At 51.5% G+C, this 23,774-nt stretch overlaps 1 protein-coding gene across 6 annotated transcripts; it reads right to left on the bottom strand.

Annotated features, from left to right (window-relative positions):
* Positions 1-4,009: 4,009 nt before the first annotated feature.
* On the bottom strand, positions 4,010-23,311 carry CCM2L (CCM2 like scaffold protein). 6 transcript variants are annotated; one of them, XM_021077713.2, is made up of 10 exons: positions 23,226-23,311; positions 20,572-20,739; positions 17,159-17,242; positions 16,882-17,065; positions 15,581-16,038; positions 11,766-11,901; positions 10,064-10,127; positions 7,127-7,256; positions 6,030-6,179; positions 4,010-5,189 (listed from the first exon to the last, which is right to left on the bottom strand). In XM_021077713.2, exons 1-9 carry the CDS (start codon positions 23,253-23,255, stop codon positions 6,066-6,068), a joined length of 1,368 nt encoding a protein of 455 aa, XP_020933372.1. In that variant the 5' UTR covers positions 23,256-23,311; the 3' UTR covers positions 4,010-5,189; positions 6,030-6,065. The 6 variants fall into 6 exon arrangements, 4 of the variants coding, with proteins under 4 accessions (XP_020933372.1, XP_005674628.2, XP_013840679.1 ...); XM_005674571.4 differs by having other exon boundaries at positions 6,030-6,168; XM_013985225.3 differs by having other exon boundaries at positions 6,030-6,168; positions 16,882-17,062.
* Between the last annotated feature and the right edge of the window lie 463 nt (positions 23,312-23,774).

Here is a 23,774-nt window from a genome sequence, read left to right as displayed (position 1 = left end):
TCCTCCGGTCCTTGTCCAAGCCCCCTGCTCCATTCCTTCGGTGCCCAGGCCTTTCTTTCTTTCTTTTCTTTTTTTTTTTTTTAAACAGCCACTCCTGTGCTATATGGAAGTTCCTGGGTCAGGGGTCAAATTGGAGCTGCAGCTGTGACCTATGCCACAACCCTAGCAACACTGAACCCAAGCCGAGCCACATCTGCAACCTACACTGCAGCTAGCACAACACTAGGTCCTTAACCACTGAGCAAAGCCAGAGATCAAACCTGCATCCTCATGGAGACAACGTCAGGTTCTTCACCCGTTGAGCCACAATGGGAGCTCCCCCAGGCTTTTCTTGACTTCCCTCCAAGCAACTAGATTCACTTGAAGAAAATGCAAGCCCGGTTAATAGATGCAAACTATTGCCTTTGGAATGGATAAGCAATGAGATCCTGCTGTATAGCCCTGGAAACTCAATCTAGTCACTTATGATGGAGCATGATGGAGGATAATGTGAGAAAAAGAATGTATGTATATGTGTGTGTGACTGGGTCACTTTGCCATACAGTAGAAAATTGACAGAACACTGTAAACTAACTATAATGGAAAAAATAAAAATCATTTTTTAAAAAAGTCAATTAAAAAAAAGAAAAGAAAATACAAGCCCATTAGCTCCCTCCCCACTGCCTAAACTTCCCAGCCTGCCCTTCCAGGACCTTCTCAGTCTGCCTACTTCTCTGGTTTCCTCTCCTACAAGTCTTGGCCCTCACTTCACACACACTATTTTCCTCCAGAAATAATAAGGGTCACATTTATTGAGCACTAACTAGATATACTTTTACATGGATTTTCTTGTTTAAGCCTCACAACAGAGGCTAGGAGACCTCTGAGGGTGATGCTATTATGACCCCCATCTTATAGATAAGGAAGCCAAGGCCCAGAAGACAAATAGGGGCTTTCCCCAAGGTCACCCAACTGGCAGATGACACAGTTGGGACTCAAAACCACTCAATCGGGAGTTCCCGTTGTGGTTCAGTGGTATTGAACCCGACTAGTATCCATGAGGATTTGGGTACAATCCCTGGCCTTGCTCAGTGGGTTAAGGATCCTGTGTTGCCATGAGCTGTGGTGTAGGTCGCAGACATGGTATGGATCCTGTGTTGCTGTGGCTATGGTGTGGGTGAGCAGTTACAGCTCTGATTCAACCCCTAGCCTGGGAACTTCCATTTGCCATGCGTGCGGCCCTAAAAACAAATAGACAAAACCCACACTCCATCTGACCCTGGAGCCAGAGCGCCTAAACTCTGCGCTTGTGCTAACTGGTTACCAGTCCTGGAGTGCTCGTGTCCTGTGGGCCCACCTGGAGGCCTCTTCCTGCTCTTGTCTACCTGCCCAAAATCTTGCTTGTCCTTCAAGGTCTTGCTCATGTGTCACCTCCTCCGAGCAGCTTTTTCCATCTTCCCCAGAAAGAACTGGTTTCCATCTCTTTGATGTTACAGTTGAGAATTTTGTGCTGTGATACTTGGGGGACCATCAGGCTAGGAGCCCCCACCCTGCCTCCAGTGGGCAGGGATTATTCCATATCTCCTTTGAGCCTCTAGCACGATGCCTGGCACAGAGTGAGTGCTCTCTACATGACAGTGGCAGAGTGGCAGCAGCCCCAGGTTGTGAAGGATCGCTGGGCATCTCCAGTTGGAAGCGTGTAGAGAGTAAGGAGATGCAGGGCCCACAAATGGGAGGGGCTTCAGTGTAAGGGGCAGCTGGGGACATTTTCACTACCCACCACTTGTCCGTGGGTCAGGCGTGTCCCAAGCGGATCCAGCTGGGAGGGGAGTTCCGTCCTTACACCCCCCCCCCCACAGGTCTTTGGGAATCACCAGCCCCAGGAGGGATTTCCCTTCTTGCAGGGCCAGAAACTGAACCATGATGGGAAAGGATCCTGGCTTTTGAATGCTCAGAGCCTGGGTCACCTCGGCCAAGGCCCTTTGAATTTCAGAAACCAAGGGGTTACGTGGCTTTGGTAAGAGGGTAGTTCCGGGGTATGTGGGGACTTCCTCGGGGTGTGAGGGAAATTGCTCCATCCTCAGAGCTTTGGGTAAGAGCTGTCACAGTGCTTCTCAGCAGCCCTGTCACTTGCCCAGGCTAGGATTGTGGGCAATTTCTAAGCTTGAGCCTCTTGCACAGCCCTCAGGCCTGTAAGACCAACCCCTATCTCTTTGGCCTCTGCCCCTTGTCAATTGACTTCTCCCTCATGGCTGCCTCACTCAGGAACATACTAAGGCTGCCTACAGCCTCAGGTCCAAATGCCTCAGCCTGCGACCATTATATCCCCAAAGCTGGTAGACAGGATAGCAGAGCATCTAAGAGCCCGGGCTCTGGGGTCAGCCAGATATGGGCCCAAATCCCAGCTCACTTGTGACCTTGGGTCACTTACTTCACCTCCCTGTGTTCCAGTTCCTTCATCAAGTCGTCCCCCCTGCCCCCCGGCCTTTTTACAGCTGCCTATGGAAGTTCCCAGGCTAGGGATCAAATTGGAGCTACAGCTGCCAGCCACAGCCACAGCCACAGCAATGTGGGACCCAAGCTGCATCTGCGACCCACACCACAGCTCACGGCAACGCTGGATCCTTAACCCCCTGAGCAAGGCCAGGCATCAAACCCACGTCCGTATGAATATCAGTCTGGTTCATTACCCCTGAGCCCCTAAAGGAATTCCAGATAGGTCTTAAAACCATGTTATGGAGTGAAAAAGGAAATAATGAGATCCTTACACAATAGCATTTATGTAATGTAAACACACACACACAGTGTATATTTTGTCCAGGGACATATATCAACACATGGGGGGGGCATGTTGGGGGAGGGGAGGAACGTAGGGACGTGTGGAGTTCGAGGAATATAAAACAAAGGAAGACATTAGAAAGGCCTTGTATAGGGGAGTTCCTGTCGTGGCTCAGTGGTTAATGAATCCGACTAGGAACCATGAGGTTGCGGGTTCCATCCCTGGCCTTGCTCAGTGGGTTAAGGATCCTCCATTGCCGTGAGCTGTGGTGTAGGTTACAGACGCGGCTCGGATCCCATGTTGCTGTGGCTCCAGTGTAGACCGGCGGCAACAGCTCTGATTAGACCCCTAGCCTGGGAAACTCTATTTGCTGCGGGTGCTGGCCCTAAAGAGACAAAAACGGACAAAAAAAAAAAAAAAAAAGACAGGCCTTGTATGGACCAATTATGATGGTCGTTCACCATGAACTGAGTATGAATCATGGAATTCTCTGGATCCTAAGCCCTAATAATAGCAATGCTATTATGTTGACGTTGGTGTTAGTAGTTACCTACCTACCTCATGGTAAGTAGCCTGTCTGGCCATGGAAGCCCACATGAAGTTCACAACTAAATTTTAGCCCTTCTATGCAGTTCTCTTGCTTCTTCTCAGGGCTGCTGCTTCTTCTCCTTCTTCCTCTTTGTCTTCTTCCTCTTCTTCTCCTTCTTCTTCTTTTTTGTCTTTTAAGGGCCGCACCCTCAGCATATGGAAGTTCCTAGGCCAGGGGCTGAATCGGTGCTGCAGCTGCTGGCCACAGCCACAGCCACAGCCACGTGGGATCCAAGTTGCGTCTTCGACTCACACCACAGCTCACGGCAATGCCGGCTCCTTCACCCACTCAGCAAGGCCAGGGATCGAACCCGAGTCCTCATGGGTACTAGTCGGGTACGTTGCTGCTGAGCCATGATGGGAAGTCCTCAGGGCTTCTTTCTTTTAGCCTCTGAGGCTGTGCTTACCCCGAATTCTCTCCCACTCCAACCCTGTCTTCGGGTTTCTTTGACTATCCCGGATGTGATGGCTGTCTGTGGAATCTTGAGTACTGCTCTGTGGTCCTTGAGCTGGGAGCCGGGCTATAAGAGAGCTGTGAGGGGCAAGTCCTAGGTCCTCCTCTCAAACTGGGAGCTCCCTGAGGGTCTTCTTACATCTCACCCCCACCTCAACACCTGTTCCAGTGCACACAGGGTAAAGACAAATAAACTGAGTCCGAAAGTGTTCAGTGGGGAAAGGAACAGCATTTATTGAGCATCTATCATGTGCCGGACCCAGCAGGTCTTGCCCTTCAGGGATCCCTATGACCAGCCCCTGTGAGGTGGGTGGGACCAACTCAAGGGTCAGCAGAGGAAATGGGAGGCACCAGGAGGCCAGGACCCCTACCACAGAGGAGGCCTAGGTCTGTCCAGCTCCAAATGCAAGATCTGAACAAGCAGCTTGTTCAGAGCCTTGGGACCAGGACCGGGACACAGATCATCCTCCCGGGGATCCACTCTCAGTAGAAAGAAACTACTTTTCTACCCTGACCATCTAATCTCTGCCATCTGGGAAGATGAGACCCGGATTCAGAGCTTTAAAAATACCCTCTACACTATCTAGTAGAGTCAGTTTGAGGTAACATCTGAGGGGAATCAGGAGACTCCTTCAAGTTCCTTCTCCTTTTGAAGCGGTTTCCTAAACTGTGTAGTAGGAGGAGTAGAGGCCATCAGGCGCTGGGAATTCTTTTCTCAATCGGCCAGCAGGTGGCGCCAACTCTTCATCTATCCCTCGGCCTCCAGAAAGCCACGGAGTCTGGAAGAGGAGCGAGTGCCCGATCCCTCCGGGCTAGTGAGACGAAGCAGTTCGCAGCCCACCCGTGGGCAGAGGGGCTGCTCGGTCCCTGTTAGGGTTCCGCCCTCTGCAGGACATTCTCGGTACTGCAGGGCCCGGAGCCCCAAGGGTAGGGACAGAGACCACCGGAGGGTGGAGCCTTGGGGTTTGAGCAGGGGACCCTGGGGATGGAGTCCCACAGGCCAGAGTGAGCGAGTCGCAGAGGCAGGGTTGCGGGACCACCCTTTCCCCGCCCTTTTCAGGGGCGGCGGCGCAGGCTACAGGTAGTTGTCCTCGGCTGCATCGCCCCCGCCCGGGGACCCCCGGGACTCCTCGTCCGTGCTGTCGTCGTCGTCCGGGGCCAGCGCCTCGATGTCGTGCGTGATGTCGGCCAGCAGCCGGTGGAAGGCCTGCGCCTCGGGCCGCTGGGCCGCGCCATCGTAGCTGCGCACGGCGGACGCCGACGTGGAGCTCATGCTGCGCTTGATGCGGCCGAAGCTGTCGGTGAGGATGCCACCCTCGCGGATGCCCACACCCTCCAGGAAGCCCTCGAAGTAGCCGATGTCCTGGTCCGGGATGAAGGGCCGCATCCCTGTGGGCCGGGGAGCAGGGTGAGTCCTCGGGGGTCAACCCTTCCTTTCTCACGGAGGAACCACCTTCCCTGGAGAGTGGAGTTCAGATCTCCACCTGCCACTTGTGGGCTGGGTGGTCTTGCACGAGTCTCTGAGCCAGAGAATAATGGCATAATGCTCTGCACACAGCAAATGCTCACTGTATGTTAGCTTATTATTGTTATTATTATTGCCTCAGTGGTTACGTTCCCATGTATTAGTTGTGTAACCCTCCTTGAGTAATTACACTGAGCCTTACTTGTCACACCTGTAGCACTGAGACAACCTTTTCTGTTCTCCCGGTAGGGCTGTGAGGATTAAATAAGGTACTTAGCATACACTGAGTGCTCCCTTTGACTTCTGTTTGACTTCTGTCGCTACTTACTAGCTTTGTGACTTATGTACTTTGCTTCTCTAAGCTTGTTTTTTCACCTGCAAAATGAAGGCAAATAATAGTTACAGCTTCCCAGAACCGAGGGCATTCAATGAGATGATCCTTGGCACAGGGTAACCGCCAAATATATGTTAACTTATTAATATCACCAGTCCTGTTGCTGTTATCATCAGCCCTCCTCACTAGCTCTGTGACCGTGGACAAGTTCTGTCCCCTCACGGAGCCTCAGAATTCTCACGGAGTAAAATGGGAAGGATCACTGCTTTGCTGTGAAGGTGAGACGGCTATACCTGTGCTTTCTTTCCCAGCTCAGTGACTGCAGTCACCTCCCCTCCCTGCACCTTGGTTTCCTCCCATGCCTCATTGATCTCATGATGTTGGCTGCAGGATAGGGAGCGAACCCTCCCAGCCTGGATGGGGGGCTCACCAAGCAGGAGGAACTTGCGCCGGTCCCCGTAGAGCTTCAGTAGGCCTGCGCAGTAGTCCTGGATGGGCAGCCCCAGCCGGTACTCCCGCAGCAGCAGTGCAAACTGCTGTATCTCAAGGGGCCCCAGCTTACTCCGCAGCTGTGGGGACACTGCTTGAGATTAGTCCCAAGAGCAACACACCCCAAGCCCTCCAACCCCTGTCTAAAAGACCCAGAGCCGCGAGTTCCCGTTGTGGCTCAGCGGAAACAAACCCGACTGGTATCCATGAGGATGCGGTTCGATCCCTGGCCCTGCTCAGTGGGTTAAGGATCTGGTGTTGCCATGAGCTATGGTGTAAGTTGCAGATGTGACTCGGATCTGGTGTTGTTGTGGCTGTGGCATAGCCCTGCAGCTGCACCTCTGATTCCATCTCTAGCCTGGGAGCTTCCATAGGCTGAGGGTGTGGCCCTAACAAACAAACAAACAAATAAATAACCCAGAGCCCTCTCTAAGGGTGTATCTGGCCCAGTCCTCCTCTCACACCCCGGCCTATTCGGGGCCATCCAGACTCCTTGGGATGCATCTAAGTGCGGGATGTGCACTCAAGCTGCCAGATTTCAAATTCTTGGCCCCTTCACTGATCAGCTCTTTGATGCTGGGTAGGTGACAACCTTCTTAACTCTTGCTCTCCTCATCTGCAAAGTGAGGATAATGAAGGCACTTCCCTCTTGGGTTGTTGAAAGGATTAAAAGGAACGAACATAAAAGATGCACAGAACACAGTGCCTGCTATAAAGCCAGCATTCACTTAATGCTAGCTGACATGAGTTAGGGCCTTTCACAAGCTGACTCAGGTCACTCTCCTAACCTCATGTCTTCCCTGACCTCTGAGGTTTGTTTGGTTGTTTTTTCTTCTTTGGCTACTTTGTGGTGCTAGGGTTTGAACCTGTGTCACTGCTGCTGCAGAGACACTGATAATCCCATTGCGCCAGAGCAGAAACTCCGACCTCTGAAGTCTTATGCTTCAGTTATGTCCAGGACTATTCATGATTCCTGAAATACCCCAGGTTTGCTCCAGGCCTTTCCCTATGCTGTTTGCACTGCCCGCCCCAGCTTACCGTGATCATGTAATCCTGCAACTGCTCAAGCCCCAGGCCGCTGTGGTCACTGCCGCTGCAGTGGGAGCCATGGAAAGAGGGCGTGGACGTGCCGCTGTAACACGCTTCAAATGTGTCCTGGGAGCCGTTGCTGCAGGAAAGGGGGATGGGGCCCTTATTCACCTCCCTCCCGCTCCTCTCCGTGTGGTAGGCTGAAGCTGGGAGGATACCCCACCAAGGCTCTGGGCCTGGGCCCTCATCTTCGATCCCATTTAGGCCTTTGAGGCCCATATGATCTGGCCCCGGACCACCTCTCCAGCCTTGACTCACCCTTGCTGTTCCTGCTCAGGCCACCCTGCCTTCTCTCTTTTCCTCTAATGCTCCAAGGACCTCCTCACCTCTGGGCCTTTGCACAGGCTGTTCCCTCTGCCTGGAAGACCTCTCTTTTCCTGCCTTTTGCTCAGCTAACTGTTTATTATTGGATCCTAAATGTAACCATCTCAGGAAGGTCCTCCCTGATCCCTCCAGACTGGGTTAGACCCTCTGTCGAATGTGGTCGCAAGGTCTCTAAGTCTACCCATGACATGAAGGCTTTTCGGATGTCCCCACCAAATGTCTTCTCTAACCACGCTGTTCCTCACACCTTCGACTGCAGCCACAGTGGCCCTCTGGCTGCTCCTCAAACGCACCAAGCTGTATCCTGCTTCAGCATCCTTGCATGTGCTGTTCCCGCTACCTGGGGCCACTGCTTTCCCCTTTGATCGGTCAGGTCTCAGTTCAGGAGTCCTCCCCTCAGAGAAGCCCTTGTGATGAGGTAGATCATGTGATGAGGCCCTACCAGATGAGGTGGGGTTCCCACTGCCTCTCTCTTGGCACTCTGACTTCTCTTTAGTGCTGGTTAGCGCTGATGCTTATTACTACGAAGCAATGATTTCACTGTCTCCTGTGCTACACTGTAAGCCATGCAAGAGCGAGGCCTTGGTTCTCTCTACTGAGTACCTACTATGTGGCAAGCTCAGGTCTTGTCCTTGTCTTGCACCTACTGTATCCATCACACACAGTGCAATGCCTGGCACATGATAAGTACTTGATAAATATTGCTTAAATAAAAGTCGACCTCGAGGAGTTCCTGTTGTGGCTCAGCGGTAGCAAACCTGACTAGTATCCATGAGGATGAGGCTTCAATCCCTCGCCTCGATCCGTGGGTTAACGATCTGGCATTTCTGTGAGCTGCCCTGTAGGTCATAGACATGGCTTGGATCTGGAGTTGCTGTGGTTGTGGTGCAGGCCGGCAGCTGCAGCTCTGATTTGAACCCTAGCCCGGGAACTTCCATATGCCTCGGGTGTGGCCCTAAAAAGACAGGGAAAAAAAAAAAAAAAAAGTCAACCTTGGGCTACTGCCTCCTGATCTCTACCTTGTTCCAGAACCATCTCCCATTATTACCTCCAGAGAAGCAGTGCAGCTTAGTGGTTATGGGTGTGGTTAAGGGAGCCAGCCTGCTTTGAGTCAAATCCCAGACCTGCTTTGGTTCGAATCCCACACCGACAACTTACTAGCTGCTTGACCTTGGGTCAAACAACTTAACTTGTCTATTCTTCAATTTCTCTATCTGTAAAATGGGATGATAAAAATTGGTGTCATGAGAATTAGAGGAGTTAACTCAGTCATGGACTAAGCAATAAATAAATAAAGTAGCCACTGTAATGTTGTTATGTTAATTTTCACAAAAGGAAGTGCGTTATAGAAGAGCACTTGGCACAAGGCAAACTCAAATGTGAGTCATGACCACGACTGTCCCCTCTCTAGCGGATAACAGGTTGTTTAAGAACTGGCGTAAGGGCACACGGCAAATATATTTCCACCAAAAAGGAAAAAGAAACAAAATGTAGGGTATATATCACCAGCTGAGAATGCTCCTTGTTAAGCCAAAGGCCTTAGTAACAGAAATAGGGGGACCAACTTGTCCCGGTTTGCCTGGGACTTTCTTGGTTTTAGTACTGAAAATCCCATTCCCAGGAAACTCCTCAATCCTGGGCGAACTGGAATGGTGGTTACCCTAAACAGAACCCTGGACAGTGTTCCCAAATGATAACATTTTTTAAAAAGAACCCTACATTTTCCAGCCTGGTTTACAGCTAATTGTGGCCAAGTTCTGGCCAATGAGACGACCTATTAGTCATCTGGTGGGAATTCTAGCAAAGCTCTTTAAAGAGGCCCCTGGAATGTTACTGTGATGGCTGGCGCTATAAACTCCATCTTGGTCCATGAGGTCACCTTGAAGACGGAAGCAAGGATTAAGGAGGGAAGCAAAGATAAGCCTGGGCTCCTGAGGACGTTAGACCATGAACTCCTGGTCTATTTTATGTAAGAGACAAGGGGGAAAAAAAGCTTTATCTTATTTAAGCTACTCTTTTTTAGGATTTTCTATTACATGGAGCCCAAACTAAAGTAAACCAGAATTACGTTTCGGCATTCGTTGGGATTTTGGCCTCTGCAGGCCACAGTGCCTGGATGACTGGGAGAGAACAACACGCCCCCATGGATGTAGTTCTGGGTTCTGACTGGTCCCTGGCTCTTAGGGATTTGGATCTTTTAAGTGCACCAGAGCCTGGAAAGCTCAGGTTCACCTCAGGGCCCAGTGTCTCAGCACAAATCAAAGTGGGGTCACCTTCTTGCACCCTCTTTTTTTTGGGCACAAATCAAGGTGGGGTAACTTTCTTGCACCCTTGCTTCTTCTTTTTTTTTTTTTTTTTTCTGCTCCCAAGGCATATGGATGTTCCCAGGCCGGGGATTGAACCTGCACAGCCACAGAAACAATGCCAGATCCTTAACCCACTGTGCCACAGTGAGAACTCCTCTCCCACCATCTCTTGCCTCAAGAATGCCTAGAAGAGCTACCTTGTTTGTGAAAGGACAGGGAGGACCAGAGTGGGGACCCTGGGGAGGGCGGTACCCACAAGGAGCTGCAGCAGCTGAAGTCGGCGTCATAGGCGTAAGTCCCGTCTGTGCGGCAGCTCTCACCTGGGGTCAGCAGACAGAGGGCTGTCAGAGGTGGCCAAGCAGCGACCAACATCCCCAGCTCCCTGTGGCCCCAAGCTCAGTCCCGCCCCAGAGTAAGGATGGTGGCCGGAGCATAGATGGCCTTGAAAGCCATCGTACCACTGAGCTTTCACTCTGGGTACCATGGGCGGCCACTGAACGAATCTGACCGTGATTCCTGTTCCCACCACCAACACAGCCCACCTTGGGCAACTCACCTCTCCTCTCCTGGCCCCCAACTTCCCCGAGGTTGGGACAGTACCCCCTTCCTGCCTACCTCACAGGGGCCTTGCGAATAGCAAGCAAGGGAACCGCTGAACCGCTGAGGGAGTGTTTTGGAAACAGTGTGTGTTTGAGAGAGAGGGAAAAAGGCCCTGTCGTCTCAATGAACCCCTCCCCTCCCCGCACTGGCCTCACTTCGGATTCTCTCGCTCGCTTAATGTCACTTCCTCAGAACACTCCCCTGACTTTCCAAACCTGGCTGGTTCCTCACTATACATTCTCATAGCGAAGCGCCTGGTTCCATTTTATTTGTGTACCTGTTTAATGACTGCCAGCCTCCCTCGGCGACCGACATGCGCCTGGGGGTGGGGCTGGGGCACGTCTGGTTTTACTCACCCGAACATCCTGGCAGGAGCAGGATCTGGCATATGGGTGTTCAAAAAATATTGGTTGAATGAATGAAGTGGTTGAACTGTGTGTTGAATTAGCTCATGTGTTTGGTCATCACTCCTGTGAGAGTCAATGAACTTTCCCACATTCTCAGGAACCACAGTTCCCACAGATGGGCGCACCTCTGGGAGGAAAGAGCCAGCTCCCTGTCGCTGGAGCTTTGCAAACAGGGCCTGTGCTGAGCAGGCTGTGGCTGAGGAAGTTCACTTAAGGGCCTTGAAGGCAGCATTCCCCAGATGAGGTCGCTGCAGATAGAAGCTTTAGAATCAGACACAGCTGGGTTTGAATCCTGACTTTGCCATTTACCGGCCATGTGACCTTGACACATTTATCGACTGCTCTGAGCCGTAATGGCCTCATCTGTAAAACTGGATTCATGAGGCCTCAGAGAGTTCTTTCATCTACTTAGGAGATATGTCTCGAGCATCTGTCCCCAGTCCTGTTCCAGGCACGGGGATACAGTGGCCAACAGGGCAGACAAGGTCACTGTGAGGCTCAAATCATATTTGGCACATGGGTACTGTGCTTTGCTTGGCTCATAGTTGATGCTCGGTAAAGACCTCGATTGGTCTCCTTCTCATTCCAGCCCTTGATTGCATTCAAGGACCAGTCTAGAAATCCTGGTTTTGACTTAGAGTCCTCGTGGGGCTCAATACACAGACAGTGCATGTGCTTAGGTTTTAGCAAGGCAAGGACACCAAAAACAAAAGAGAGAGAAAGAAGGTCAGCTCTGAACCTGGGGCTGAGGGGCTCAGTCTGAATCTGGGAACTGGAATAGCTATGAAGAAGCTGGATCTGAGTTCATGATGAAATCTGGCATTTTACCTACATATTGGGGGTATGCTGTAACTGATGTAGAGGTCATGGGCCCTAGTCCTGGGACATCCCCTGACCCCAGGCCTTTCAGGACGTTTCACAGGAGGGGCAGCCAGGAATTTGAGTACTCACTGCGGCTGCAGAGCCATGGCCGTTCGGGCGTGGATGTGTAGTGGTAGCCAGCCCGGTCCACACACTCGATGCTCTGGTCCCCGTAGATGATCTGGAAGACCTGACAGATGAGGGCGCAGGACTCCTCAGCAGCATCCTGGCCCAGAAAGGAGGACAGAGCTCAGGCCCTCGTCAGGGACCAGGATGCCCCTGCTTCCTAAAACATAGTGGGGGAAGGCTCACAGAGGGAGGGAACACACATGCCTATGGACCCTTTAAATTGACTTTGGAGACATTTCCCATTAAAATTATATGGCCAGTCTCTGGGTGGCTTTCATACAAATAGCCCCTCACTGGCCTTTATAGAATCCAGGGACAATTGTAAATTTTCTGTCCTGAAAAATGCACAATGCCTCACAAATTTCTGGGGGAATTATGTATCCTTCTAAAGCTTTATCTCAAATAAGCCCTAATGGGAGTTCCCTGGTGGTTTGGTGGGTTAAGATCTGGTATTGTCATTGCTCTGGCTCAGGTCACCACTGGGACATGGGTTTGATCCCTGGCCCGGAAACTTTGATATGCTGCAGGTGCAGCCAAATACATAAATAAATAAATAAAGCCCTAATATGGTTTAATTTACATGTAGGCAGCTAAAGCTCAGAGAGGTGAGGTGATTAGCCAGGCCTGGAACTCAGGTCCTAATAACTAGTAAGTAGAAGAAGAAGTAAATATATGAAAATGTTAGGCTCGACATAGTTACTACTACTGGATGCCATATTTAGATATGAGCTTCCTGGCACCCAGGGCAAAAATGGAAGCAGGATGAATACATAAACTTCAGTCCCTGAGAGAAGAAAGGCATTTAAGTTCTTGGGTGAAACTTCTTGAGATCTCAAACTTGAAGAGGAATTTGCCCCCTTAAGTCTTTAAGCAAAAGACACAGAAAGACAACAGTTTCATGAAGCTATTTCCTATTTTGCGCTTTGAAAAGAGCCGGCACAGGGTGTAAATGAAAATGGAACTCAGGATAGGCATTTTGGGATGGGGGAGTGAAATAATCATTAAACCAGGATCGATCTTTACATTATTCCTATCAAATGGACAGGGAAGAGAGGGTCCTTATTTGATAGTTACAGACACAGAGGCTTAGGGTGGTTAGGTGGCTTGCCTCGGCTCACATAGCAGGCTCGGCTTTGATGAACATTGGCATCCAGGTTTCTTGACTAACTCCTGTACCCTCCATTTTTTCTTCATTTATTTACCCATTCTGCATATTCTTATTTAGTCTTGTTGTGTGGCAGGAGGTACTGGGCCAGGCTCTGGGGTCTCAGAGGTGAATCGGAGGAGGCCCAAAGCCCTCACAGCCCAGTGGCATAAACAGGACACATTGTTCCCTCTGCCTGGAATTTGCCTTCTTGGCTCTTTGCCCTGCTGACTCACTTTCCCTCTGGAAAATGGATCTCCCCCCTCATTATCATTGCAAGCTGCTTGTCCCCATCACAGGGTATAATAATACATAATAATATAATAATATATGCACTAATCCATCCATACAGTATTTACTGAGCACCGATCATGTGCCGGGCACTGTTTTGGGTGTCAGGGATAGCACACTGAACCATCCAGAATACACTGGTGTCTTTTCTTTTTTTGTATTTTTAGGACTGGACCCGAAGCATATGGAAGTTCCCAGGCTAGGGATCAAATGAGAGCTACAGCTACTGGCCTACACCACAGCCACATCAACGCAGGATCTGAGCCACATTTGCTACCTACACCAGAGCTCACGGCAATGCTGGATCCTTAACCCACTGAGCAAGGCCAGGGATCAAACCAGTGTCCTCTTGGATTCTAGTCTGGTTCATTACAGCTGAGCCATGGTGGGAATTTCTGCACAAGTGTCTTGAGATGAGGCCAGAGAGGAAATGAGGATGGTGGCTGGGGCCACCGTTATAAGCAGTTGTAAGGACACTAGCTTTTACTCCAAGCGAAGTGGGGAGCCACTGAAAGGTTTTGAGCAGTGACACAATATGACTTGTGTGTTAACAGAACTGCTCTGACTATGGGGGGGGGAACAGACTATGAGCAGCGGCCAGATCATTAGAGGGGTGACTGGATGATCAGATGAGAGAAGATGGAGTGTGGACCTGGGCAGGGACAGTGGAGGGTGGGGAGAAGGAAATGCCCTTTGGTTATATTTTAGAAATAGGGTCAACAGGATTCGTTAACAGAGTGGATGTGGGTTGTGTGAGAGAGAGGAGCCCAGGATTCCTGCAAGGTTTTGGTCTGAGCGGCACAAGGATAGAGCTGCCATCAATCAAGACCAAGTGACCAAGGGAGGAGCAGGTCTGGCGCTCAGCTCTGGACATGTAAGGTGTGAGACAGTCATCAGACCTTTGAATGGAGAATCTGAGTGGAGAAATATATATCTGGAAGATTTGGTGGGAGATAACATTTGGGGAGTTCTCCAGTGTTTTTTTTTTTTGTTTGTTTGTTTGTTTGTTTGTTTGTTTGTTTTTTAGGGCTGCACCCATGGCATATGGAAGTTCCTAGGCTAGGAGTTGAATCAGAATTGCACCTGCCAGCCTATGCTACAGCCACAGCAATGCAGGATCTGAGCCTCGTCTGTGCCCTATACCACAGCTCATGGCAACACCAGATCCTTAACCTACTGAGAGAGGTCAGGGATCGAACCCGTGTTCTCATGGATACTAGTTGGTTTCGTTACTGCTGAACCATGATGGGAGCCCCTCTCGAGTGTTTTAAGAGCCATGATCCTAGAGGAGGTCGCCTAGAAATGCGTGTAGATAAAGGAGAAAGAAGATCAAGGACTAAGCCTGGGACTTCGACCCTAAGAGACTGGTGAAAAGAGGAGGCACCGGCTCCTGAAAAGAAGTAGCCAGTAGGAAAACTGGGAAAATGTAGAGAGCTGGATGCCAAGTGAGGAAATGTTTCAAGTCAGCTCTAGAGTCCAAGTTTACTGGTTACTCCACCTCTTTCTTTTCAGACAGACACTGCCTGTTCTGTTCACCACATGGGGTTTATATAGAGGAAGTTCAGGGCCCTGGGTTACAGGAAAAGCTTACAAGCCTCAGGGCTTGAAGGTGTCTGCTAGACTGTGAGCTCCCTAAAGGAGGACACTAAACATGGCTTGTTCATCTCTGTATCCCTAGCACCTAGCCCAGTGCCTAGCACAAGCTGGCACTCAGTGAACATGGTCAAATGAATAAAATCGGGGGTGAGTGTGCAGGATGGGGGTGGGGGAAGGGCAAGAGTGGCAGGAAGGCTTCTGCCTTGGCTGACTACATGGTTACCAAGCCTACAGGCTCTGAACTTCTGGGTCCCCATGTTGAAATCGCCACCTGCTTCCTGTGTGACCTTGCACAAGCTAGCCTCCGGGTCTGTTTCCTTCTTTCTAGAATGGGGATGGTTGTAATATTTGCCTCTAGGGGTTACTGGAAGAATGAAAGGAGTTAATAATGCTGGTTTCCTCTACGGTACGAGTTGGCACTCAGTTCATGCTGGTAATTACTGTCCTCACGACTGTTACTGTAATAGTGTCAACACTGACTCTGGAGAAGGAGCAGGGCCGGAGGGGGGATTAGATCAAGTCTGTTTGGGCCATTTCAAGCTTTCATCCCGTTGGGACAGGTGTCTGGGGCCGGAGTGTAGAAAACTTTTGGCGTCCTAGGCCCACAGGTAATCCCTGAGGTCCTGGGTAGGGCCGAGGGAGGGAAAAAGAAAGGGGCGGGGGAACCTCGAGAATGGTGCGGGGGCTGGGGTGAAGACACGCCGGGAGGCAGCGCGCAGGGGCGCTGGAGTGTCCTCGGGCTCACCCTGTTGGCCACAGCCAGGATGACGAGGTTGCAGTAGGCATCAGGGCTGGGGTCCTGCGGGTCAAGAGGGTTGGTGCCCGGGTGGCGCCGTTCCCAACTGCCGCCGCCGCCCGCCTGCCTCCGCTCCCAGCTGCCGCCCGGCTTGCCCGCGCCTCCGCCGCCGCCGCCGTGTCGCCGCTCCCAGCTGCCGCTGAACGTCTGCCGCCTCTCCCAGCTGCCCGACGCCCGCGCCCCGGCGCGCTGGCGCTCCAGGCTGCCACCGCCGCCGCCTCCGACCCGAGCTTCGGCACCCGCTCCCCCGCCCCACGCCATCCGCCAGTCCAGACTGCAGATGGTGTGGCGCCGCTCGGTGGTGCCCACCCGCCGCTTCTCAGGCGCCGCGCCCGGCGGGCCCGGGTCGCGCCCCGCGCCGCCGGGGCTGGCGTCTACGCCGGCTGGCACCGGGTCCACGCCCAGACCTAGGAGAGGCCGGGTAGCCGTGAGCCCCAGGAGATCCAGGCTAAGAACCCTTTCCCGAGGCCAACGGGAGCTCCCGACTTCGCTACTCCCGTGTCCCGCCGCGCCTGGCCCCGCCCCTGGCCTCAGGCCCCACCCTTGGCTTCAAAGTGGGGAGGCGGTACCCTGCTCCACTCAGTGGCCTTACTTTTGGGTCCCGCCTCTCAGTCTCAAGCTCCACCCCTGGGTTTGACTGTTGTCACCGGCCCCACCCTATCCAGACGCTACATTCTCTAAACCCTGCGGCTTGGTCTGAAAGCAGTGGTCAGGCTGTCTCCACCCTCTTTATCCTTAATTCGGACCCCGTCCCAGCTTTCAGGAACCCTTGCTAGGATTCCAGTTTCTCCTCAACCCCACCTCCAGCTTTAGGCCCCGCCCCTAGTTTGGCAGGATCTAACTTCTCCCACCAGCTATCCTCGTCGCGAGCTCTTCCTCCCAGTGTATCGCCCCTCCCCTAGATCAGACTCTGCCTCTCGTTCCAGGTTCTCTTCTAGCCTCAGAACCTTGCGGCGACGCTACCCTTCATCACTCCCTTTAACTTCAGACCTCAGGATTCTGGCTTCTTCACCTTTCCCAAGATGGTGGGTTAGGCTCACCATCCCCCAGTCTCAATCTTTGGCTCTGTCTTCTTGCATACGGCCATGTTCTAACCCCTAGACTCAGAGCAGTGCAGTCAGGCTGTTTCCATCAATCCATCACCCAGCCTCAGGCCCCGCCCCCGCCCCAGGTCACGCCCATTCCCAAGACGAGCTGTTGGGCCCTTTCTCTTCATTTCCCAGCCCCGTCCCAGGCCCCGCCCACTGTACCGGTCTTAAGCACCAGCAGGTGCAGCGCGTCGTCCTGCAAGTAGGAGGCGGCGGCGATCTCGTGCGTGGGGATACGTAGGATGAGCTCCTCGTTGTCTCGCCAGGTGAGCAGTAGGCAGCGGGCCGACAGGCTCAGGATGCTGTCCTGCTCCGCCGTGGTCTTCAGCGGCAGCTCCTTCAGCTGCTGCGGGGTAGGTCGGAATCTCCTGAGTCTCAGGGACTTGGAGTGAGGGAGAGAGGGGCCAGACCCTGCCCTCCCCTCTCCCCGGAGCCTCACCCTGGCCGTGTCCAGCAGCTGCAGGAGCTCGTCCCGGCTGGAGGGGTTCAGTGAGGAGGTGACCCAGGTGAGGTGGCCCAGGAACTAGATGGAAACGGGGTGGGGTGGGGATGAGGGGAGAAGGGCAGCAAAGAGGTCACCCTGAAGCCTTGGAGGACCCCCTTACTTCCTCACTTTAGGCAGTGCGGGTAGACTAAGGTAGAAACATCAGAGTTAATAATAATAATAATAGCTGGTAATAACTGTTACTAGAGAGGTTGTAGGAGCCAAGTGTAGTCCTGAGAGTTTTCTGCACTCATTCATTCTTGCTTTAAGGATGAGAAAACTAAGACATAGCAATGCTAAATAACCTGCCCAATATTATAGAGCCAGAAAGGGCAGAACTGGACTCCACATACCAAGGCTCACACTCTCATTGCCAGCTAATTTTTGCTAAAATAAACTTATTTTATGAGCACACAGTTATTTAACCATGGTGGAAGAAAATGTCACTATAATAGCTTGCAAGAACTGACTACCTGTGATTTCTCACTTGGCCTGAGTGGCTGTGTCCACCCCAGGCACCAGTGTCAACTGACTGTGCGGGTCTCTAGCCCTCTTTATGATCTTGTTGCAAAAATTAACTGGAAAAGGAAGAATGCTGTATCAAATTAGTATATAGTTCTCTCAGAAAAATGATGCTCCGTGCCAATAAATTAATTCTTCACTTATTCTTAGTTATAATTTAATGTTATCACAGCTTAATGTTATTCAATATAAGAACAAACTTTTTTCATTATTTTTAGTTATATTCTTCTAGGTGAATTCTACCAATCAAAGCATTTCTCCTCTTTTTATTCACTATGAAATTTCAGTCCCCAGTTTTTTTTTTTGGGGGGGCTGCACCCGAGGCATATGGAGGTTCCCAGGCTAGGGGTCTAGTCAGAGGTGCAGCTGCCAACCTATGCCACAGCCACAGCCACATCAGATCCAGGCCGAGTCTGCGACCTACATCACAGCTCATGGCAATGCCAGATCCTTAACCCACTGATCGAGGCCAGGGATCGAACCTGCAATCTCATGGTTACTAGTCGGATTCATTTACCACTGAGCTACATATGACAGGAACGCCCAGTTCCTGGTTTTTTAAAGTGGATTTATTTGTTAGCTTTTCCCTTCATATAGGGTGCTAGGTAAAATACAAGGTGCCAGTTAAATTTGGTTTTCACATAGACAACTAGTATTTTTTTTTAGTTTTAGTTTTTTAAAAAATATTTTGAGGAGTTCCCGTCGTGGCGCAGTGGTTAACGAATCCGACTAGGAACCATGAGGTTGCGGGTTCGGGTTCGGTCCCTGCCCTTGCTCAGTGGGTTAACGATCCGGCGTTGCCGTGAGCTGTGGTGTAGGTTGCATACGCGGCTCGGATCCTGCGTTGCTGTGGCTCTGGCATAGGCTGGCAGCTACAGCTCCGATTAGACCCCTAGCCTGGGAACCTCCATATGCCGCGGGAGCGGCCCAAGAAATAGCAACAACAACAACAACAACAACAACAAAATATATTTTTAGTCCCCTGTAATATTTGGGACATATTAATACTAAAAAAGCATTCACTGCCTATCTGAAATTGAAATATAAAAATTTTATTGAGGTATAGTTGATTTACAATGTGGATTTGTTTCAGGTATACAGCTAAGTGATTCAGTTATGTGTGTGTGTGTGTGTGTGTGTACATACACACACACACACACACACAAATAGGTATTCTTTTTCAGATTCTTTTCCATTATAGGTTATTACAAGATATTGAGGAGTTTCTGCTGTGGTGCAGGGGATTAAGAATCTGACTGCAGCAGCTTGAGTTGCTGCAGAGGCATGGGCTCAATCCCTGGCCAGGCACAGTGGGTTAAAGGATCTGGCATTGCTGGGGTGTAGGTCACAGCTGCAGCTCAGATTCAATCTCTGGCCTAAGAACTTTCATATGCTGCAAGTGCGACCATTAAAAAAAAAAAAAGATATTGACTATCATTTCTTGTGCTGTACAGTAGGTCCTTGGTGTTTATCTTTTTTGTATATAGTAATGTGTATCTGTTAATCCCAAACTCCTAACTTACGCTTCCCCCCAAAATTCAAATTTAACTGGGCATCTGCTTTTGCTAAATCTGGCATTCCTACCCACATAGCACTCTTCCCTGGCTAATGAGGCTTCTCCAACTACTCCTTCATGGTGTTCATAAGATAGAAGTAAAGCCCTCGAGTTGGCCAAAGTTCCTCTGGCTCACAGAACTGGCTTCCTTTAAGCTGGATACTGGTCCGAGTAGCAGCAACACCACTGCAGTAAAATCTCATAGGATGGTCTGGATTTTCAGAGCACAGGGCACCTTCCCCTCTGCTCTCCCCTGGGGGTAGGCTTTGAGCCCCATGTTGGGATCAGAACACTGAGGCTGAGCAGGTGGAGGTCACTTGCTGAGGGTCCCCAGCATAATGCCAGGGCAAAGCTGGGTGGACCCCAGGCTTCTTACCCTTGAGCCTCCACTGTGTGAGACAGGGCTGGTCAGGGATTGGTGTGGGAGGGAGGTAACGTCTTTCCTGATGGGGTCCAGGAAATGCCACCCTAAAATATGACACCTTGGAACATTAAATATCTTTTTTTTCTTCTTCTTTTTAGGGCCGCACCTTTGGCACATGGAAGTTCTCAGGCTAGGAGTTGAATCGGAGCTGCAGCTGCCAGCCTGTGCCACAGCCACAGCAACATGGGACTCAAACCTTGTCTGTGACCTATACCATGGCTCACAGCAACTCTGGATCCTTAACCCACTGGGCAAGGCTAGGGCTTGAACCTGCATTCTCATGGATACTAGTCAGATTCGTTTCCACTGCGCCACGACGGGAACTCCTTTTAGCCCTGTCCCCACCTTAAACTATCTTAAGCTGAAGGAGTTTGAGGAAACAGCAGAAGCAGGAAGGTCACTCTGACTTTCCCCACCTCACCCTTCTTCCCTGAAAGCGGGAGATAAATCTTCCAGGGGAAAGGTATCCTCCTTTCAGGGTACCAGCAGGAAGGGAAGAGTCCTTATCACCAGAGACAGAGAATTGAGGGCTGAGAAGTCTGTAGAAACTGGTTCCTCCTTCGCCATTTACCACCTTGAGTCCAAACTCCTCCAGCTCGTCAGTTCTTCAAAGACTTATTATTTCTTTGCCAAAAAGGTACAGAAGCTTCCTGCTTTGGTCACCTCTCAGGGTCTCCCTTCTCTTGTGAAGGCTCTTGTTATGTGTAAAAATTTAATAAAATGTGTGTGCTTTTCTGTCATGAATCTGTCTTTGTCCAGTTTAATGTTCAGACCCAGCCAGGGACCAGAAGAGAGTTTAGGAAAACTGCCCCCCTCAACCCCTCACCCCAGAGATGCTTCCCATCTCTCCTCCTCATCTGCACCTACCTTGACCTCTTTCTCCAGATAGTCACACAGCAGAATCTGGGGGTCGATGAGGTAGTCGGGGGGATAAAGGGGCATTGAGTGCAAGGGCCGGCGGCTCACGCTGCTCCGACAGGCTGCCCGGCGCCCAGCCTTGGGGAACACCAGCCTCCGGATGGGGGACACGAAGCCCTAGGGGAGGCAAGGGTTGGGGGGAAGAACAGTAATGATGGCAGCTGACTTTATCCAGCACTTATCTGCGCAGCCTTTTACTTAGGTTACCTGATTTAATTCTTGCGAGACCCCTGCAGATGGGGTATGTCTGTGATTCCCATTTTATAGATGGAGAAACTAAGCCTCACACAGGGAAGTAGCTCATAACGTCACCAGCTACTAGCAGTAGAACCAATAGTTCACCCTGGGCAGTCTGGCTCTAATCCTTCCATTCTAAACACCCAGGTGAGGAGTTCCTGTCGTGGCACAGGGGGTTAAGAACCTGGCATAGTCTCCATGTGGATGTGGGTTCAACTCCTGACCTCTCTCAGTGGCTTAAGGATCTGGGGTTGTTGCAGGCTGTGGCGTAGGTCACAGATGCAGCTCAGATCCAGTGTTGCTATGGCTGTGACATAGGCCTCAGCTGCAGCTCCTAGTCAACCCCTAGCCTGGCAGTTTCCATATGCCACAGGGGCAGCCCTAAAACAAACAAACACACCCAGGTGAGGGTAGAAGGCCTGCCCAGGCCCAGGCTTGGGTTTAAGGAACTGGCACAGGCTGGGGCAAGTACAGAAACATATTAACATTCAATGTGGCTGAGTGGCAGGTGCATAGGTATTTGTGAAGCTCTTTTCTGTGTCTCCCTAAATATTAGATGGTTAATAAGTACATTTAAGTGTAACCCAGCGGGCACCTGCATAAAAGTGGCCTGCAGCAAGGTTAAAGGAGCAAATTCCAGGGCCCCAGCCCAGCCGAACAGAATTTAAATTTCTGCAAAGTGTCATCGCTGCTCTAGAGCAATGGTTCTCAGCCTGTGGTTCCTGGGCCTCCACCAGCAGCACAGCATCGCCTGAGAACTTAAAAGAAAGGCACATTCTCATGCTCCATCCCAGACCTATTGGATCAGAACCTGGGGTGAGACCCAGGGATCTGTGTTTTAAACATGCCCAGTTCAAGTTTTAAAATCAGTATTGTGGAGCTGGCTAAAGTACATGGAAGCTCTGAAAAACGATGTGGGAACGGGCTTCAAAGCAGAGGGTATAGCAAGTGTGCAAAACCCTGGGGGCTGCAAGGGCCTAATGAGCAGGAGCCTAGAGAAGTTGTGTTGTAATCCACCATGGCTGAGTGATGAGATGAATAAGTCATCAGGGGCTTGAATGCCAGCTAAGGAGCTGGGACTTTATCTCGTGTGTGGGAGTGTGTGTGTGTGTGTGTGTGTGTGTGTGTGTGTGTGTGTGTATGTGTGGAGTGGAGGAGGTGGCCCTGAATAGTCCAGCCCTGCCGGCCTTTCCAGCTCATCTCACCCCATACCACCCCTCACTCTTGCCTTCCAGCCATAGGGCTGTTTTTCCGTTCATCCTACTGGCTACATTCCTTCCTATCATGGGGCCTTGCACATGCTGTTCCTCTGCCTGAAACACTCTTCCCTATCCCCTTTCCTCTCACCCATCAGATCTCAGCTCAAACTCACCAGTCTAGAGCTGGGCTCTTAATATTCTCCAGCACTCTGCATGGAACCTTTTATGCAATTTTACACTAATTGCTCTAAAAAAATTAATAGTTGTCTCCCCCATTAGACTGTGAGCTCCAGGGAGGGAGCAGGGACCTTGTCTGCCTTTGCTCACCAGTGCATCACCAACACCAGGCACATCATAGATACTGAATAAATAATATCTATAGAATGAATGAACTAAGAGGGAACAAGCACCCATGATGTGGCTCCCTTCGGAGCCCTCACAATTCATGCAGGAGCCTTTTAAACAGCCCGACCCAGGTTCCCAGGGAGGACGGCTCGGTGGGGGTAGGGGTTGGGCTCCCCAGAGTCTCCCTGGACCCTAAAGACAAACAAGTGAAAGGCCCGGAGAACCAGACTAGACAATTTCTGAGAGTCAGGAAGGGGTAAAGATCTAGGGGGTGGGGGGATGATCCCCAGGCTGAGGCCTTTGGGGAAGAGAGCTGGTCCCTGAATAAAGATGGGGAAGGGGCAGCCTCGTTGGAACCCAGGGTGAGGGTGGGGGGTGGGGCAGGTAGGTGTCCCGAGCCTGGATGGGCAGCCTCAGCACAGACTTGCGCTGCTGAGGTCCTCTGTCTGGGGAGGGAGGCAGGGAGCAGGGGAATGGGTTTGCTCGGTGTCTGCCCCTCGGTCTGAGAAGCTGCAAGAGGGAATCCCCAGGAACACCAGGGAAGCAGGTTGGGAGTATGTCCCAAACTAATCTGGCTGCCTGGGTTTCCCTGCCTGTCCATCTGTCCCTTCCCAGGATGGCAGAGGCCACTGAGAGCAGGGTGACGGGTCAGGGAGCCCAAATGTCTGGCTGTCCAAGGGTGGGGAGGAAGACTTTCCAAAGAAGAAGAAAAGTCTTCCTGACACCACTTGCTGACCCCCCACCCCCACCCCCCAAGGCTTCTCCCTCGTCCACCTCCGGGGACATTTCTCTGCCCTGTATCCCTTCCCACCTCCCACCTACCTTTTTCCCTTTCTTGACTTCATATTCCATGGTGAAGTGTCCCCTGCAATCCGGCCACCCTCCTGGCCACCCCCTCCACCTTCTCCCCCCACACAGTTCCTTTGTTCTTTTTCCTGCCTGGTCGGAAACTCCACCAGCCTCGGAGTTCCTGCCCCTCCCGTCTGATAGTGAGCGGTGGGGAGGTGGGGTGGGGGTGGGGGACGCAGCCTTGGGACCCTCCAGCCAAACAGTGGAAGCCCAGCCAGAGCAACTGATCTGTGGAGGAAGCCCCAGGGCTCCGGCCAGCAGACTCGCTATTCAGGGGGCTTGGGAGCTGAGCCAGGCTGGAAAGAGTCCCCTGAATTTGGAGTCAGAAAATCCCAAATTCCACCACTACTGCTGCCACTGACCTTGCTGTGTGACCTTGGCAAGGCAGGTTAGTTCCCTGTTTCACAGCCTCAGTTTCCCCCTCCCTTTATGAGGGGGGGTGAACATTGCCTTCCTCTCTGGGCTGCTGTGGTAAGAAAGAGTGGGTGGGAAAATGCTTCCTAAGCTACGGAATATTGATTT

This window comes from Sus scrofa, chromosome 17, assembly GCF_054392235.1.
Source record: "Sus scrofa isolate SSC_HxYL_T2T_F1_AM1 chromosome 17, Sscrofa_HxYL_maternal_Yorkshire_Landrace_v2.0, whole genome shotgun sequence".
In the NCBI taxonomy this organism is placed as follows: Eukaryota; Metazoa; Chordata; class Mammalia; order Artiodactyla; family Suidae; genus Sus; species Sus scrofa.
Note: the sequence above shows the minus strand (reverse complement) of the source record. Positions and strands in the feature narration are given on the sequence as shown.